The following is an 18,129-nucleotide window of genomic DNA, read 5'->3' as shown; positions in this document are numbered from 1 at the left end:
GACTGCCACAGAGAATTCTTCTGGTAGTTGCTGTCCATTGAAATCAACTGATATGGCTAGTAAGAGCACCTAGAGGGGGTGAATAGGTGCAAAGAAGTATTGCAAGACTTAACGATTTAATTCGACTTTTGAGGATAATAGACTAAAGATAAAATAGACTATAAACAAATATATAAAGCTACAATTTAAAGTAAAGAGATTAGGGAAAGAGAATTGAGACACAAGGTTTATAGTGGTTCGGCTTAGACCAAACCTACGTCCACTTTTTCGCACTGACAACCCACTGGCTGGATTTCACTAAGAACCAAAAGAGATTTTACAGTCTCACGTCCTCGATTCTACAGTATAGAGACTCTACTATACTTTGCTTCAATGTCTCACAAGTATTTAATCTCTCTTTTGAGTATAACTTAAGCTTAGTGATTGAATCAGCAAAGAACTAAGAGCTTCACACTTTAGAATTTTTCTTTCACGCACACACTCAAATAAGTAGAGCGTCTTGCTTATATACTCCTCCATGCCATTATAACCGTTGGTACCTTCCAAAGGAGTTCTTCCAATCTACTCGTCGGACAGAATCAATTAGGGAGATCTCGAGTTATTAAAGAAATGTGATGATAGCCCACCAATCCTGCTCACCCATACAATCAGGATCTAGGTTTCCATAAGTAGAACCTTCCAAGCATACTTCGCCAATCAACAAATCAAATTATCCGAATTGATTTCAATAAGAATAATTGATCATGAGGTGTTATTTCCAGCCATGAGATTTTCTTCAACTGTACGAACCAAATCCTTAAAGATATACTAGCATCAGGATAAGTTTTCTTCAATGGATAAATCTTTTCTTCGTCGGTCTAGAAGCTATCAGTGAGGATGGACTTTAAATCTTGAGTCTGGAGGTCTTCAGACTTTGACGATACAGTCTGTAAGTCTTCAGACTAGACTGACGGAAACGTTTTGTCAACTTCAAAAAAAAATAAGGAAGTTTTTTCTAACACAAGCATACACCTTTGATGTCTTAATTTGTGCAGAAATACCCGTTAATGTTGAGAAATAGAGATTCCCCAAATATCTCACAATTCTCCGTGGCCTCTTTGGTAGTGAAATTGAAACAAATAATGCAGGAAACCAAGAAGTGAAAGGCCTAGCCATATGTTGAGTGACGCGCAGAATTTGCCTTCAGTCTGCTTGTGTATGTGGGAATCAAGAAGTTGTATGCTCATGCCATCTTCAGATAGACTTTTGGGTTTCCTTGGAAGATTTCATGGGCATATGTTGTCCGAACTATGGTGAAGCATGTATATCATCTGGCTGCAGCAAACCCGACCTATGGAACTCAGAGTGTGTATTAACTAGATTTAGCCTCAAAACTTTAATCAGGTGAAACCTGAAAATAAAAGCCCTTCTGTTTTCTCTGTCGTTCCCCATTTCGATTCCATTACCTTCGAAGCTGAGTTGCTGGTGCGCAGAACAGGATCTACCATTCACTGAATGAGTAGCTGCAAAACGATTCTTGGCTAAATAATCACTGATACCAAATCCTCCACTATTTTAGATTCAATGGCAATCAAAGAGCTTTAACTTAGTGCATAAAGATTAATCGCTCATCTCTCTATGAATCTATCTGTAGGTTAAGTGCAGACTAAAAACACCTTTGCAAATCGCAAACTTCGGCATATGAGGGCATCCATGTCCTCTTGCAACCTAACAAAGATGCTTCTGCGGTTGATTTGTAGGCGCACTTGCAAGTTTCAAACAGTTTTATTAAAGTTGTGTGAATTCTAAAGAAATTGGACTATAATGTCGTCAATAGAATCTGCAAGGCAAATCGTTAAACAATTGGAGGGTAAAGTAACAGATTTAGTTCTCTAAGTTTCAGCATTTGTACAATTTGGTCTTCTACTCTGTAATCAAATCCTCTTTAACTTTTTTGATCGTACAATGTTGGAGATATGCGAGGATCAAACCTAAGATTATGACCCAACCGAGAAGATTGTGATCAATCCAATATTGCAAGCGATTATAATTGACAGATTATATCAATTCGAGATTGGATTTGATTTAATGTATCTTCATTTATTTTTTCCACAGTTAGACATTCATTGTACTACAAATAGGTGCTTTTATAATGTAAAACACACGCCTGAATATACAAGAAAAGATAACTCGTTTCCATCTTCTTGGGCTATTTCTCAAACTCTGACATGGTATCAGAGCCATACTTTCCGACCTAGCTTCTACAAACCACTCAAATTGCCTCCAGTTTTTCTGATCTGTTATTGCAAATTAAGCTGTGCAAAACAAATAAGCAATCGGTAGGAATTTGTTTCTCACATCATGGCCAAGAATAAGAACTCAGTTGACGAAGGAAATTCTTCAATGGAGGAAAATCCGAACTCACCATAGAACAGAGAATCGGATCAAATTGATCCCACCGAAGATCAGCATTCTACAGCACCACCAGTGGGCTCCTATATAGTGGTTTCCCGTTCAAGGTCCATGGACCGTTGGGTCAAACCAGACATGGGCCCCATATGGCGCATCTGGAGAAGAAGGAATCGCTAGCGCTGGGATGGGGTGGACGGGTCCAGGCTCAAGACCCGAACCCATTCCGCAGGAACCACGAGGGAACCCTGACCCTAATGCGGCACCTAGCTTTGTGCCGTATCCTGTTCCGGCCAACAGTGGCCGACCAGAACTCGGCGACCCACTATATACATCTCCGGGGGATGGTCCCAAACTGAAACTCATCTCCTTACAGCTAGGTGGACCCGAAAACTATAGTACATGGGCTCGAGATCTTCGACGAGCGTTGGTCACGAAAGATAAAGATGGGTTCCTTGACGGAACCGTGCCTTTTCTGGCGGATGAACACTCACGGCGACATTGGCAAAGATGTAACCAACTCGTGTGGACGTGGATCGGTAATTGCTTGGCTCCTGAGGTGGCCGCTGAGCTTCCACCAACTGAAGACTCAAAGATGATTTTGGAAAACATTCGCAAGATGTATGGAAAGCTCGATCGGGCCAAGATCTTCTCCCTCACCCAAGCTGTCTTAGATTTGAAACAAGGAAATCAGTCTGTCACAATTTGCTTCAATCGACTCTCAGCCTTGTGGAACGAACTCGAGGCTGGAGGAAACGCTTCGACAATATTGAGCGATACGAGAAAGGGAGAAAGCAACCTGATTTTTACTAATATTAAATTAAAACTACTAACATTTCAGGTCCCAAATCCTTGCGATGGAACCGGCGCCGCCGCTTGGTCGGATCTACCAATTAGTGGTCCAAGAAGAGAGCCAAAGGACAGTTGCGCCGAGCATGCATGAATTGGAGAAGGGATTGCCCGGCTGCTCTCGGTTTTGGACCATCTTCGGCGGCCTCTTCTCGCCGGGGCTTACCGGTTTCGGATCTGGGCAACCACCGACCGCCGGCCTTCCTCCTGTCGTGGGTTCAGCCGAGAAGCATGGAGAATGGGGCCATCATGTTGTTGCTGTAACTAAAGGAGGAGAAGGAAAATGAAGCCCTAATTCCTTTGGGATGGACGGTCATGATGGATTTGAAAGATCCAACGACTATTATTTAGCCATGGCTTTAGCTGAATCCAACGGCTCTCAACAAGCCATGGTGACACCTAATTTTAAAGTATCGCATGGCCCTCACAATGCCACATCATCCTTAAGAGGAAATACTAAAGGAAAATGGAAATTATACTGCGATTATTGCAAACGACCACACCATACGATGGAAACCTATTGCAAATTACATGGCAAACTTGGGGAGAAAAGAAAGAAGGAATCATCAGCTAATCAAGTCATTGGGCACGATCAGTCCATTACCCAAAATCAGTATCAACAAATTATGAGAGCACTGAGACAGTTGGAAATTTCTGATAAAGGGGCAAGCATTTTAGGTACTTCATATTGCCTTAACTATATTTCTGATGATGCATGGATTATTGATTCGGGTTCTAGTGACCACATTATCTATGATGAAAGTCTTTTTTCTCATACCCATAAAAATCATTTCCCTATAATTGTGAAGCTTCCGAATGGAAATACCATATATGTCACAAAGATAGGTACGATAAATCTTAGTTCTTTGATTACCCTTCGAAATGTCCTTTATGTTCCTTAGTTTGAATTCAATCTTATCTCAATATCAAAAGCCTGTGAGGACAATTCTTGTCGTATTCTCTTTAACTCAAACACTTGTCTCTTTCAAGCCCTTTCAACTGGTAAACTGATGGGCTTGGGTAGTCTTTCACAAGGACTGTATTTTTGGACCAGTTTTCCCAAAAATTTTGATTTATCGCAATTTTCCATGAATAAAGAATCATTGTGTAATGTTACTACCCATGATAAAATTATCCTTTCACATCAACGTTTGGGCCATAGCGCTTCTTTTCCGCATCCCCAATGCAAAATTTGTTCTCTTACTAAACAATCGCGTGCTTCTTTTCCCATAAGCAAATCTTGGGCTACAGATATTTTTTCTTTAATTCATGTAGATATATGGGGCCACTATCACACCCCACATTGTGATGGGTCCCGATTCTTTCTTATCATTGTAGATGATCATTCTTGCGATACGTGGATTTTCCTTATGCAACCAAAGAGTCAAGCTCTTCCCCACCTTAAAATTTTTTTAGTCATGTCAAAGAATTAATTTGGGAAATCTATTCAATGTATTTGAACAGATAGTGGGAAAGAATTTTCTAGTCATGACTATCAATTATTCTTTTCTTCTCATGGAATTCTACATGAAAGCACGTGCACTTACACGCCTTAACAAAAGGGGATTGTTGAGCGCAAACATCGTCATCTTTTACAAGTTGCACGTGCCCTTAAATTCCAAGCGTCCATTCCTGAGACTTTTTGGGGAGATTGTGTGGTCACGGCAGCTTACCTGATCAATCGTATGCTAACTCGAGTTCTTGATCGACGTACTCCTTTTGAAGTGCTATATGGTAAGAAGCCTGAAGTTATTCACTTGAAGGTTTTTGGATGCCTATGTTATGTTACTACCACAGGTTCTCGTGACAAGATGAGTCCCCGGGCCAAACGATGCATCTTCATGGGATATCCAACTCTTCGAACCATCGACAAAGAACTTCTTTATAAGCAGGGATGTCGTTTTCCATGAAGACATTTTTTCCTTTTTAGGAAGAAACATCTTCAATTGAGCCTTCTAGCTCGAATAATAAGAACGGACATTTTCTATTTGAGGAAGGTTCATCTCCTATTTCCCATTATATACATGCCCCGTCTCTAGACACTCCGGCTTCTTCTCCAATGATTGAGACCATTATGGATTTCCCATCACTCAATTGCAAAATCTATAGTGGACATTGAAGCAAGTTCTGATTCAAACCAATTATCTTCATAGTCCACTTCAAAGTCATCATCTCCTACACCTGCTCGCATTCCCCCACGACGCTCAGGACGGATTAGTCGCCCTCCTACGTAGACGAAGGACTATGTCTCAGCTCCATAGGTACCTCATATCCTATCTCCTCTTATGTTTCATTTGATCGCCTGTCTACGGAACATATGTGCTGCATTAGTCAAATTTCCGAGGAGATAGAACCATCATCCTACAAGGAAGTAGTTCGTGATCCATGATGGCAAAAGGCCATGGAAGCAGAGCTGCATGCCTCAATAGAAAATCACACATGGGATATAGTTCCATTACCTGCTCATCGGAAACCCATTACCTACAACGAAGTAGTTCGTGATCCGTGATGACAAAAGGCCATGGAAGCATAGCTACAAGCCTTAATAGAAAATCATACATGGGATATAGTTCCATTACCTGCTCATCGGAAACCCATTACCTACAATGAAGCAATTCGTGATCCGCGATGGCAAAAGGCCATGGAAGCAAAGCTGCATGCCTTAATAGAAAATCACACATGGGATATAGTTCCATTACCTGCTCATCGGAAACCCATTGGTTGCAAATGGGTATATAAGATCAAGTACAAGGCTGATGGTGTGGCACCCCTCAACGGCCCCCGAACCATTAGGGTCGCCACAGTCTGCTTACCCTTCACTTGACCTGATAATATAATACTCCGATACTAAGGAATTTCATTAAAATTCATAAATCCTAGGGGTTTACATCTTTTGGATCGGTCCCTGCGCAATTTATATGGTGGAAGCACATCTATCAACTCCCTTCCTTGTATTCAGAAAATGATGCACACCCACTAAACATTTATAGGTAAAAGCCGAACACTTTTATTTACTTAAACCAGATGGACATCATTCATCGGTACATCAAAATGATGTAGTCTTCTATACTCGGCTATACTTCAAAAGATGACCGACATCTCCTCCAACAGTCGTATACTTAAAGTCCATTGATCAATGTCGGCGTCCAAAAGTTCCTTCCTTTACTATCCTTCTCCTTGCAGTCATATCTAACCACTTGATCCATCTACCAGTGGCAGTGGCAGCAGAGGTATCTTATCTAGTCTAAAATGTTAGTCCCCAAAAGGGGTGAGTACAACCACTTAGCAGTAAAAATCCATCAAACTACACAATGCAACAAGCAAGACAATCAAGATATCACAAGTAAAGCACATATCATCCATACTATCGAGCATACATCACCATGCGGTCATGCATATATCGCCATACAGTCATGCATATCTCACCATGCCATCGTGCATATACCACCATGCACTTGTACATATATCATCAAGCAGCCATGCATATATCACCATGCAACGTGCATATACCACCATGCACTTGTATATATATCATCAAGCAGCCATGCATATATCACCATGCAACATGCATATACCACCATGCACTTGTACATATATCATCAAGCAGCCAAGCATATATCACCATGCAACGTGCATATACCACCATGCACTTCATGCTTGCATTTCCATGAGGTTCATCCCATGCCATATGCACACATTCATGCACATGATTCAATTCTCAATTTTATCTTTTAATTGGATCACATCATTTTTCTTTCCAAGGACCAGTGTTTGCATCCCTCATTTATCGCTCGCAGCCAACCTAGCATCACGAGGAACCTCCAGCACACATCTCTGGGCATCTTGCATCCCACCTGGCATCACGAGGAATCTTCGGGGTTTGCCATGAAAATGGTTACCCCTACCCTCCAGGCATGCATCATGATACAACCTCTCACCCTCTGGGCATGTATCATAATACAACCGGGCATCCCGACACTCCCGAGGAAAACCTCTGGGCATGTATTCATAATACAACCAGGCATCCAAAGGGCATCGACTCATTCGAACCACTAGGCATCCCAACTCCTAGGGCATCGTCGGCTCACACCTCCGACAGTATCATCATTATCACAATGTATATTCACATATATGTCTCATTTTCAACATGGCACTTGATGCAACAATATCAAAGGTCTAAACCAGCTTTTTGATGTCATATGATATGCCAAACTTCACCATATATGCAGCACACATAACACCCACGATTTCACATTTTATAAAGAAATTCATTGGCTTTTGAAAATAGAACCAATTTTCGGGTAAAACAGAATGCACATCTTTAGTAAAAATTCTTGGAAAATTAGTAAAAAATCTCAATAAATTCTGAAAATTTGACATGATGTAAAAAAGATCCAGAGTAAGATATTTTATGAAGAACACCATATCAAGAAAGTTCCACATCAATCACATAGATCCACACATCACAGCAAAAGAAATTTTAGCACCACTTCTGCACAGTTTTGGAAATAATTTTGATTAAACCCTTAAATGAACTCTGAAAATTCTTATATTTTAATATGTCATAGCTGAGATTTAGAGATAAAATTCTCATGAAGAAATCTAAGTCTAATTCCTTCTGTATTAAAATCTATAATTTTTATAACTCTCCCTAACTCTTGGTTCACTGTCCAGATTCATCCTTTTCAAAGAAAATCGTTTTCCACGATCATTACTTGTTCGTTTATGAAGAACACCATATCAAGAAAGTTCCACATCAATCACATAGATCCACACATCACAGCAAAAGAAATTTTAGCATCACTTCTGCACAGTTTTGTAAATAATTTTGATTAAACCGTTAAATGAACTCTGAAAATTCTAATATTTTAATATGTCATAGCTGATATTTAGAGGTAAAATTCTCATGAAGAAATCTAAGTCTAATTCCTTCTGGATTAAAATCTATAATTTTTATAACTCTCCCTAACTCTTGGTTCACTGTCCAGATTCATCCTTTTCAAAGAAAATCGTTTTCCACGATCATTACTTGTTCGTTTATCCTCAAATTTTAGTATGTTTCTCCTCAAGATGTTTTCTACAACTCTTATCAAGAACACGAGATTAAATTCGGACTGGATAGTTTCACAAAATCCACGGAATCACAACAGATCAACATAACAGTTTCCAGATCTAGCTTCTTCAAAGAAAAATGGTTTCACCAACCTATACTTGTTTTTTTCCTCTCAAATTTTGATATGTTATTCTCCAATAAGTCCTCTATAACTTTCGTCAAGAAGTCGAAGTCATATTCCAACTAGAACATCGCATGCAACTCACGAAATCATCAAAGGTCGAACTGTTTTTCTAGAAACAGAACACTAGGCTAGAACACAACTCCTATAATTTCGAAATTTCACACTTCATCCACATCCGAAATTCACCATTCATCACACACAAAACACAACAAGAAAAAGGTAGATCAATGGACTCTACTTGCCTCTAATCCAAGCAAAAACACAGCAAACACAACGGCAGGGCAAGGCTGGCTCGACGGGGCAGCAGCTAGGCACACGCACGGCAGGGCTTGGTCTTCCTCTTCCCTTGCCGAAGCACCCACGAACCCTTTCTCTCTCTCCTCGGCTCACCTCCATTTCTCTCTTTCCCTCTCACGTCCGAAACCCCTTCTTTTTGCTCTTTGATTAACAATTTATCTCTATTTTTGTATGTAAGAGACAAGTGTTCTCATGAGGAGAACAAGTGGCTAAAAGGAGAGAACAAGTGGAGGCAAAATTGAAGACAAGTGTTGGAGGACATGCACTCCCCCCTCCCCTTCTTGGTCCGGTCGACACACATGGGGGTCTTTGGGCTTGCTTGGGCCCAAGAGTCCTTAAAATAAAGCCCAAAATTATTATTATTTTTTTAAGCATTTTATTTCTACTGAATTTAATTTAATATCCCAAAAATTAAATTGCTTCCTATACAAGTATATACTCAAAATTCTTGCGTGCTGTCCAACATCCTCAAAGTTCTAATTCTTTAATTTTAGCACGCATATTTCTTACGCAAGACTAAATTCCATCCTTTCAGTTCAGAAATAAAATAAAATATAAATTCAAATGAACAAATACAATTTAATGCCTGTAAATGATGTTAATGTCACAGTTCGGTGACCGTCACCTATATGAGGATCATCTAAATTTTTGGATGCCACAGATGGATATGTTGAACGATATAAGGCCCGCTTAGTGGCCAAAAGCTTTACACAACGTGAGGATTTCAATTATCACGAGACATTCTCTCTGATTGCAAAGGACGTCACTATTCACTCCTTTCTTTCCATTGCTACTTTTTGAGATTGGGATTACATCAAATGGATGTTTAGAATGCCTTCCTTCATGGTGATCTCGATGAAGAAATATATATGGACCTTCTATCGGGATTACAGCGACAGGGGGAGCCTAGAGTATGTCGTCTTCGTAAGTCCCTTTATGGGCTCAAGCAAGCTTCTCGACAGTGGTATGCAAAATTTACTATAGCTCTTACAGACATTGGTTTCAAGCAATCCAAGCACGACTATACCCTTTTCACTTGGACAAAAGGTATGTCATCAATCTATCTGATGATATATGTTGATGATATACTTATTATGGGAAACGATGGATTGGTCATCAAGAGTCTCAAAGAATATATGCATTCTACTTTTTACATTAAGGACTTGGGACCTCCCAAGTATTTCCTTGGTATCAAGATTGCTTGCTCAGACTTGGGAATTGCTCTAAGCCAACAGAAATTTGTGTTAGAAATTATCTCTAAAGCAGGCTTATTAGGATGTAAACCGAATGCCATTCCAATTGATTAGAACATCAAGTTAGCTACCGTTGATTATGACGCCGGATCATCTTCTGAGACTATTGACCCACTACTCAAAGATCCATCCCGCTATCAAAGGCTTGTTGGGAAACTCATATATCTCACCATGACCAGGCCAAATATATGTTATGCAATGCAGACACTCAGCCAATTCATGCATAATCCAAAGGAATCTCACATGAATGCAGCCTTGAAGGTTGTAAAATATTTAAAGAGATGTCCAGGACTTGGAATACTCCTTTCTCGAGATTGCAATTTGGAAATGAATGCTTATTGTGATACAAACTATGCCACATTTCCCATGAGTTGAAGATCAATTACTGGTTTTTGCATTATATTGAGAAAGTCGTTAATTTCATGGAAGACAAAGACGTAGTCGACTGTATCATTATCATCCGTTGAAGCTAGATATCAAGCTATGGCCAAAACCATTTGTGAAATAGTTTGGATATGAGACTTGCTTTTAGAACTTGGGATACGAGTCAAAGGACCAACAAACTTATTCTGTGACAATGATGCAACACTCAAACTTGCAGCGAATCCTATATTTCATGAAAGAACCAAACATATTGAAGTGGATTGTCACTACACTCAAGATAAAATCCAAGAATGAGTAATCAAGATGAATGGAATTGGAACCATGGAACAGCCTGCAGACATCTTTACCAAGCCATTATGTCAAAAACAGCACGCATATCTACTAAACAAGCTTGGCGTCTTGGATATATATTAGCCACTAGCTTGAGGAGGAGTGTTGGAGATATGTGAGGATCGGACCTGAGATTATGAACGGACCGAGAAGATTGTGATCAATCCAAGATTGCAAGCGATTATAATTGACAGATTATATCAATTCAAGATTGGATTTGATTTAATGTATCTTCATTTATTTTTTTCCACAATTAGACATTCATTGTACTACAAATAGGTGCTTGTATAATGTAAAACACACGACTGAATATACAAGAAAAGATAAGTCGTTTCCATCTTCTTGGCCTATTTCTCAAACTCTGACATACAATCAAGTATTTTGTTTACCCATTGATTGATATATATATATATATATTGCTTGTTTTTCTTGCTCATGTGGTAGCAAACTTCATCTTTTATAACGTAAGCAGTATCACATTGTTAATTAATTTGACGTTTTAGTTGGAATGGTTGATCAAAGGATTTGATGCGGGAGTACAAAGTCCGATTGAGCAACTCTCAAGCTTAATTCAAATCTCATGGATTGATCCAACCCGAATGCTTACTCCTGCAAGCAAAAAATGATTTGATTCGAAGGGTTTCGGTTGAAGACATCGATTCCATAGGGAAGTTGTCCATTTAATAGATTAGTTTCAATTTTATAGTTGCCGATGGATTATAAAGATGTTGATTAACAAGTTTGTTGTCAACTTTGAGACTGTTAATCGACTACCTAACAACAAGAGGTTGTTCTAGTCTATGTCCATCTCTGTCGGTTGATCTTCCATGGTGGTTGTTCGACTCCCAAGTTGGTGGACAAATTTGGAGGATCTAATCCTAATTACTATGCATTTACTTCTAAGTGTCAAGCATTAAGTCCTAGCTATTATGCGTTTTAATTGTGTTGTGGTTTCGAGTCTTAGTTTTTGTGAATATGACAGTTTCAAGAGTCATGATTAGATAATTGTCCATAGTCACCATGCTTTCTTAGAATTCTAAGTCATTTATGTTTGCTTAGAAGAGTCCCTCTATAAATCAAGGTGAAATCTTATTTTGTACACAAAGACTTGAATTTGATGAATACCAAGTGAGTGAATATCTATCTTCGGTTTTGTATCCAATTCCATTGGTGATGAACCCAAAGTTCTTTATTATTGGCTAGTGTTGTTCCTTTAGACCTCAGTGGTAAAATTTATCTCTCTCAACATCCTTTTATCGTTAGTTGATGTTGCGACCTTCCTAGAGTGGTGAACTTTATCACTCTCAAAGTCCTTTATCTTTAGTTGATGTCGCGACCTTCCCAAAGGCAAACCATTAAGAGAATGCTAATAAACTAATAAGCTGATACTAATGTTCACTCATTAAAATGGTAGTACCGTTGCTTAGTACTGACTCTACTAAGCCCAAACTAATCGCAACTTTCGGATTTTAAATAAATAAGTTAAACATGCAATTTAGCTTATAATGTAGCCACCATTGATTTATTATGAATCGATAAGGAACTCAAGTAAAATGCTGGAGAAATTACATGATTTTCTGAGCTAGCTGGGTATATATATTAATGGAAAGTTACTTTTTGTGAAATATCGTTTTTCCTTTTCACTACATGAGATAAAACTCACGTAGACACGAGCATTGAGTACTAAAAAGGAGGCCTCAACTAAGAAATTTATAACATCCAGAGGTAAAAGTTATAAATTTAATGTCACATCAAACATGTGAAGTCAGTATCCAAATCACATTACATGCACCCAACTCAATATGTGAATAGTAGTGTGCATAAAATTTGGTTCCAATGTTTGTCGTGAGACATACCTAAACCTTTTTTGTCTTTATCTGGTGCACGAAAAATTGATATACCCCTCACTGGGCATCCCCGGAACTCTTCCCTTATTGATTTGATTGGTTTGAATTAGTCGCTTTCAGATTAAGTCAACATCTTTTATGAGATTTTTGTGTTTATTGTTTAACTGTTTATTAATTTTAGCGATGTCGGAATGCCAGGAGAAATATCACAGGAATATAATATTTTCTCTCTTTTTAAAATTCTTTAACCCATCTAAATTTTGAAAACTCTCTATTGCAACTCTCCCAAAATGAATCCCCAAGGATTTAGCTAATTGCTAAGTAGGCGCCCATAACTCTCTTGTGAGATGGCTCTTAAATTTGCGTAATGGGCTCTCCCGAGTCTTACCAACTACAACTTAATTTCTCATTTTTGGGATAAAGATTTGATGAGTGTCATAATGTTCATACAACAATCACTTGAGTACCATAACTTATTTTTCTAGTCACTTGAGTATCATAACTTTTAGATAATATTCACTTGAGTATTATAACTTTCAATCGATCACTTAAGTGTTATAAATTTTTAAAAACTTTCATCATACGTGTGATGCCACATCAGATTTTCAATACTTGTAAAGAACGTCTTAAAAAAAATATTGGATATAATTTTCTCTGAACCCAAATTGTCCTCGAGTTTCATTATTGGGAACAAAATCCAACTATAATAAGCCCCAAGAAAATGGAAGCATGATATATGATAACAATTAGTAGACAACGGCTTATCACACGCTCGGTATTAAAATGACCCACAAGTCAATTTTCAGTGATTGGAATTAAGGACTTCGTAATCTGCCAGCTATAGAAGGGCATGGCGTCTCTCGTATGATTGCAATTGAATTGCCCCTCATATGGTGAGACACGCTAGAGCCTTCCTACAGGAGCGATTCTTACCTTTCCGCTTATCCAATCGAGCTATCGCTTGCGAAATAATATTGTTTTGAATAAAATTAAGGGAATTTATAATGTTTGATATGTGACTTGGTTTGGTTAAATAGAGACACTTTAAAAGCTAGTTTTTTCTCATTTCAATGAAAGTGTTTTGTAAGCTCTATTTCGTCGGTCATTGTAATATAAGATATGAATGAGAGACATATCATTCTAAGTTGAGTTCGGTGTAGTTATGCCATTATATGTCAAATGTGCACGATTTGGATGCGATGTTTTGAATCTGCCTTTTCTTTGACTTTTCTATATATGAGAATAAAAAGTTAGGGGAAAGAACGCAAACAAGTATAGTGGAGGAGAAAGTGAGAGAGAGAGAGAGTTGTTGAAAGAAAATGGAGGAAAAGTTGTTTTGAGAAAAATTTAAAAATTGTCATACTTCGTTATTTCTGAATATGTCTTATTAAGTTTGGAATTTGGACTAGAACCACTTTACTCTCGTTAATTAGATAACAGGTCGATGAGAATAAACTAGTAATGGAGCGAAAGGTGACCCGACCCAATTTAAGATTTAATAAAAGCTAGTTAGGGTGATTGAGGTAATAATCACGAGTAGATTTAGACAAGCTTTTGGGGTCATATCAAAATTCCATGAATCCTTTATCTAGTACAAGAAAATATTAGGTGGTGTTGAATCTTCACATGAGTCACGCTCTACCTACTCATTGATCGCCATATGCCTGATAGTGGCCCACTTTTAGTCTCTTTTCTCTCTCTCTTGTGTGCCTTGCATTTCTCTTTTCTTTCTTCCTTTCTTCCTTTTGGCCACTGCCACTGTCAATAGCTATACCCACGGAGCCCCCACCACCAAACTCTGCAACCTCATGTTGGCCTTAGCCGATTGTAAATTGGATTTGTTTTCTTTCTTCCCCTCGTGGAGTTAGGGGAGGGGTCAGCTTGAGTTTCTTCCTATTGGAGTTTTGCTTGTTTTGGTTTTGAATTGGTGAGAAAAATCCGACTTTTCTTAAGCGTTTTAGATGGTTGCTAAATTAAAAGGGGAGGTTTTGGTTTGCATTTTGATTTCTTCATTGGATGGTGATTCCCTTCCCAGCAGCTCCAATATTTAGTTTAACTCATAAAATTGATTTTGCAATACTAATTTGACTTTGATTTGAAATTTAATGTATCTTTTTGCTAGAATCAAATTTTCTCCATATGAAGCTAGTGGAAGTTTTTGAATTTGACACAAGATAATTATAACTTGACTTGACTTGTTTAACACTAGAAATTAATTTATGAGAAGTTATAAGATTGCCATGAGCTAACCGATTAGAAAGTCACTCTCTGTGAAATAGTTTTTTTTTTTTTTTTTGCAATACACATAATATATATAAGAGGGGCATTGAGTACTAACAAGGAGGACCCCAAGTTAGAAATTTAGATCGTTCTAAAGGTAAAAATTATATATCAAATATCACATCAAGTAGGTGAAGTATATACCTAGATCACATTGCATGCACTCAATTTAATATGAGCATTTTAGCTGAGGCTCATACTTGGGAGATTTAATAAATCCTAAGGCTCATACACAGCCATAAGATTGTGTGGATGGCGTGCATGATTCAATTCCCACGTTTTTCATGGGACATTACCTAAACACTTTTTGTCTTTACCTGGGCGACAATAAGCGACAACCCACCCCCAAAAAAAAGAAGAAAAAAACAAACCCAACTTGCACACCACCGTTATCTAAACACTTTTTGTCTTTACTTGGGACACAAAAAGCGACTCCCCTCTCGCTTGGACACCACCAAATACTCTTCCCATAGGGACACCACCAAGCACTCTTCCCATTAGCTAAACTCTTTTTGTCTTTACTTGGGACACAAAAAGCGACACCCCACCTCCCCTGGACACCGCCAAAAACTCTTACGATGGATATAAATAAAAAAGCCCCGACCATTGAAAATCCATATTCATTATTCAATTAGACTTTACAACTCAATTTCATAAAAAAAACTATTAAAATTTAATTAACACATATATGATCCAACTCATTTTATATGAGTGACAAAATTGGTCGAGACCCATTTCCACACCTCTATTTATGCACACGTGACCAGCATTGGGCTTGGACAACCCCAAACTGCACGCACACTCTTCCCATTCTCTCTCTCTCTCTCTCTCTCTCTCTCTCTCTCTCTCTCTCTCTCTCTCTCACCCAGAACAGAAACTTGTGGGACCTCTGAACCCCCGAAACATGTTACCCTCGCCGCCCCAACTGGCCCCGAACGAGACCAACTGGATCGTTCATGTCAACGAGAACCTCAACTGCATGCCCAAAGACGACAACACTGCTGGAAGTCTCCGTCCATCTACAAGGTTCCCCCCTCCATCACCGTCCTCAACCCCAAGGCCTACCAGCCGCAGGTTGTCTCTTTCGGCCCCTATCACTATGACGAGGTCGACCTCCGTCCAATGGAGGAGCACAAGCACGGCGCGCTCCTCCACTTCCTGAAGCGGTCCGGGAAGTCCCTCGAGTACGTCTTCGAGTCTCTGAGGAAGGTGGCGCATGAGCTCGAGGACAGCTACGACAATCTGGACCATAAGCGGAAGGAGGGAACGGGGGGCAAGTTCCTGGAGCTGATGATGAGGGACGGCTGCTTCATGCTCGAGATCATGGGGGCCACCACGACAGAGAAAATAAAGAATGACTACGCGCCCAATGACCCCATCTTCAGCACCCACAGGCTGGCATACATAACGCCGTATATAAGACGGGACATGCTATTGCTGGAGAATCAGCTGCCGATGCTAGTGCTGTATCAGCTGTTTGCCATCGCGAACGATGGCGAGGAGGTTAGTTTCTTTGATTTCCCTCTGTCATTAGAGAGATTATTGCACTGATTATCTTAGATAGACCTCACACGAAATCCATTAAATTTAATGTTTTAAATGTTTAGCATGCACAGTTCGAGATCAATTAACAATTTAATTATTAAATCTATCACCTCAATAAGAGACTCCTTTTTTTTTTCCTTTTATGTGGGTGTTGTCGACAGAACAACACTCTCGTATTCAATGCACTGACTTTACTCCAACAACGCAGGATGACGTCAACGAGCTCATCGGAAAATTCTACTTCCTCGATGAAAATAAAAATTTCACGGGGTTGGGCAGACGCCTGCATGTCATGGACGTATACAGGAAAGGCATGCTGATGAAATCCGAGGAGGTCCAGCACGAAGGGGAATTAGATATGGGGCCTGAGGACATGAAGATATCTGCCAAGAAGACCGAGCCGATAATCTGGTCGGTCATTGAGCTCACCGAGGCCGGGATCAAGTTCAAGAAGCGCAAGACCAACAGCCTCAAGGACATCTCCTTTGCTAGAGGGTTCCTGAAGCTCCCAGTTATCAAGGTGGATGACACCACCGAGTCCATGTTCCTCAACGTCATGACGTTCGAGCGCTTGCACATCGGGGCTGGGAACGAGGTCACATCCTACGTCACCTTCATGGACAAAATCATCAACGATAGGCAGGATGTCGCCCTGCTTCACACGGAAGGCATCATCCAGAATGATTTCGGAAGTGACAAGGCAGTCGCCAAGCTATTCAACTCTCTGTGCACGGACGTGACGCTCCCATCCAACGAAAACCTCGATGGCGTGCAACAGAAGATCAGCGAGCACTGCAAGGAGCCCTGGAACAAATGGAGGGCTATTCTCAACCGCACCTACTTCAGGAGTCCTTGGACTATATTGTCTCTCACCGCCGCCCTCTTCCTCTTCGCTCTCACTATAATGCAGGCCGTGTATACCGTGCTCAGATACCATGCACAATGATTTTTTTTTTTTTTCATTTTTTGTTGTTTCTCCTAATGCCTGATGCTCGATAAGTATCTGTTGATTGGCTGTTGATTGTTGTCATCAATGATTTTCCTCGTGGTTTCAGTCGTGCTTATTTCCCTCTCTAAATGTTATGAACGATGGACATTTGGCTGTTTATATATCATCATCAGATGATGATTCTCTTGTTTCAGTCTTTTTCATTTTTGTCCAATTTGGATAGATATTCGGAAGGACGATCACGTTCTAGGCAAATAAAATCTTCCATTCCAACATTTTCTTTTTGATTAAATTTTGTTGAAGTTGTGGTCAATTTATCCAGAAAAGCCAAGACTCTACAAGTTTGTAGAACTATGGTACGTAGTTAAAGTCTGGTGTTTTCTGGCTTAGATGGTGGTAGTTAGAAGTAATGGCAAAAAACCTGTCCAACATGTAAAATGAAGCAAATTTCTTTGTTTGTGACAGAGATTCTTAGCAGAAGAGTCGATTAGGAAGAACTATAAAAAGGCTTCATGCTCGTTCATTCATGTTCAGCCCAACTACAGCTCCATATATTCCTTGCACAAAACATTTTGATAATAAAACAAGCTTCAAAAGCTCCTTCCTTTTTCCTTTGCTGAGTAAATCCCCACAAACATACACACTTCCACATTAACCCTAAAAGCCAACAGTGGTGTCAGGGCCTCATTCGGTTGGCATTGAGCGTGAGTCCTATCCACCCCCAACTAAAATCCCCACCATATATCCAACACCAAAAGGATGGCCAACTC

The 18,129-nt window shown here is 39.6% G+C and overlaps 1 protein-coding gene across 1 annotated transcript in view; it reads left to right on the top strand.

Annotated features, from left to right (window-relative positions):
- The window catches only part of LOC120288752 (UPF0481 protein At3g47200-like), a 54,532-nt gene extending 36,983 nt beyond the window's left edge, over positions 1-17,549 (top strand). Inside the window, exon 2 of the mRNA XM_039302894.1 lies at positions 16,619-17,549. Within this exon, the coding sequence (XP_039158828.1) occupies positions 16,619-17,356 (738 nt within the window). The 3' untranslated portion in view covers positions 17,357-17,549. The remainder of the gene's footprint in view (positions 1-16,618) is intronic.
- Positions 17,550-18,129: the final 580 nt, after the last annotated feature.

This window comes from Eucalyptus grandis, chromosome 10 (assembly GCF_016545825.1).
Source record: "Eucalyptus grandis isolate ANBG69807.140 chromosome 10, ASM1654582v1, whole genome shotgun sequence".
NCBI lineage: Eukaryota > Viridiplantae > Streptophyta > Magnoliopsida > Myrtales > Myrtaceae > Eucalyptus > Eucalyptus grandis.
This window is presented reverse-complemented; position numbering and strand designations above follow the sequence as displayed.